At 42.1% G+C, this 2,311-nt stretch overlaps 1 protein-coding gene across 1 annotated transcript; it reads left to right on the top strand.

The window, feature by feature from the left end:
• Positions 1–760: 760 nt before the first annotated feature.
• Positions 761–1,555, top strand: LOC147926868 (uncharacterized). The gene has a single exon (XM_087487220.1). The coding sequence runs from the start codon at positions 761–763 to the stop codon at positions 1,553–1,555; it is 795 nt and encodes a 264-aa protein (XP_087343346.1).
• Positions 1,556–2,311: the final 756 nt, after the last annotated feature.

Below are 2,311 nucleotides of genomic sequence, written 5' to 3'. Positions count from 1 at the left end.
TGTTGTTGTGAAGGGTAGGGGAGGTAAGAGTGGGGCTCAGTTTGGTTCTGGTGAGCAAATGGGACAGCCTTTTTTCTTCCCACTCAACCGAAAGAGTTTAGGAGTAGCTTGGCCTAAGCCTTTATATAAGGCTAAAACTGGTCAGAAGGATAAGCGGGTGCAAGAGGTTACGGGTGATGGAGCTGCTGCTTTAGCACCTGTTGTGGTTCAACGAGATACAGTGATGGGAAGCCCTCCCCAACATGAGGCTGGTGACGGTTTGGTAGGTTCGGATTTTAACAAAGCCACTGATGAACTTTTAGATGAGAGTGAATCTCCGAGTGGTAATACCCATGAGGAGGGGGGAGGTTGTGACTAGGCAGAATATTGAGGTTGAAGGGGGCATGGGATCGACTTGTAAGGCTGCTACCGAGGTTGATATGCAAGGTACTTCTACTTCCTCTCTCCCTATTGATTCGGATGTGAGTGTTGTCAGTTCTGCTCTGCGTGAAGTTAATTTAGGTCGAAAGATGGATGAGGCTGAACGGTTTTCTAGTTATCGGTATAAGAAACTAGTTAAAAAACCTGTTTTGTCTCTTGTATCTCCCGGTAAACGCTTGCTTGCTAAAGCTTTATCTAAACCTGCAGGTGATGGTCTTAAACAGAAAGCATTGGTGAAACAAGGGATCAAGGCCATGGATGGCAAACCTGCTGGTGGTGGTCGACCAGTTAAGAAGGGGATGGTGGCTCTCCCAAAACCACCGGCTCATACGTGAAAATCATGAGCTGGAACTGTCAGGGTATTGGGGCAGACCTGACAGAGAATTATTTGGGAGACTTGTGGAAGAAGCATCATTCGGATATTTTATTTTTATCAGAAACAAAAAAATGTTATTCTCATTTACAAAGGTTTCAGAATAAGTTTGGTTATGAAAATTTGTATTATGTTGACCCTTGTGGTTCCAGTGGCGGTTTGGCCGTTTTTTATATGAATGCAATAAAACTTTCTGTTCTTTATGATAGTAATCGTTTAATTGATGTTCAAGCCTACTTTGGTCAACAATTGGTTTTTCTAACCTTTGTTTATGGGGATCCGGTTCCTGCACATAGACAAAAGGTTTGGGATAAGTTAATTGATATTGGTTCATACCGAATTGACCCATGGTTTATGATCGGTGATTTTAATGAACTTATTGGGAATAATGAGAAATCAGGTGGGGCTGTGAGACCAGCCTCTTCTTTTGTACCCTTTACTTCTATGATCCGACATTGTGGGATGTTAGAATTTCCTTGTTATGGTGAGCAAATTTCGTGGAGAGGTAAAATACGGAATAATCAGGTGGTTCGATGTCGTTTAGATCGAGCATTAGGTAATGAGGATTGGCACTGTTATTTCCCACATTCAAAGGTTGATTATCTAGAAATGATTGGTTCTGATCATTGTCCAATTTTGGCTACTTGCTTTAAAACGCCCTTAAGGAGGCATCGACAGTTTCGCTTTGATAAACACTGGCTGGGTAAAGAGGGTTTGCCTGGTGCGGTGGAGTATGGGTGGAATTGCACGAAGACCTTTTAAACTCCGGGTTTTGTGGATAAATTAAAGAATTGTCGGAACTCGATTTCATGGTGGTGGAAAATAGTGTTTCTACTGGGCCTACGATTATTTCCAATCTGAAGGCGGCTTTGCAGGAGGCCAAGATGGATGATTCCATTTCGCAGGAGGAAATTTGTAGTATAGAGAAAAAGCTTACGTAGGCTTATCGGAATGAAGAAGTATATTGGCAGTAGAAAAGTAGCAAGTTTTGGTTAAGGGTTGGTGATAAAAATACAAAATTCTTTCATGCCTCCACGAAACAGCGGAGGGTAAGAAATAGGATTACTGGGTTATTTGGACCTGATGACGTTTGGACTGAGTCGGATTCGGGTATAGAGGATATTGCCTTAAAGTATTTTACGGATCTTTTTAAAAGGTCTGATGTAAGTGGTCTCTCTGAGATGCTCCAGTAAGTTCCTCATTTAATCTTAGATACCATGAATAGGAGTTTAATCAGGGAGATCATGGAATCCGAGGTTCGCAAAGCTTTATTTGCTATGCATCCCGAGAAGACACCAGGGCCTGATAGGATGACGGTTTTGTTTTTCCAGAGGTTCTGGTCCACTCTTAAAGCAGATCTAGTGGCTTTGGTGAAGGTTTTTTTCCGCACAGGCCGTTTCGATCCTCGGTTAAATGAATGCCTTATTGCTAAAATGGAAAGAGCCCAACAGATGACGGAATTTAGACCGATTAGTCTTTGTAATGTTTGTTACAAGATTATCTCTAAAGTTCTGTGTT

This window comes from Camelina sativa, chromosome 15 (genome assembly GCF_030686135.1).
Source record: "Camelina sativa cultivar CO46 ecotype springtype chromosome 15, ASM3068613v1".
Taxonomy (NCBI): Eukaryota; Viridiplantae; Streptophyta; class Magnoliopsida; order Brassicales; family Brassicaceae; genus Camelina; species Camelina sativa.
Note: the sequence above shows the minus strand (reverse complement) of the source record. Positions and strands in the feature narration are given on the sequence as shown.

Excerpts from the sequence above, each read along its gene's own strand:
- LOC147926868 (XM_087487220.1), top strand. The coding sequence starts at position 761 with ATGAGCTGGAACTGTCAGGGTATTGGGGCAGACCTGACAGAGAATTAT.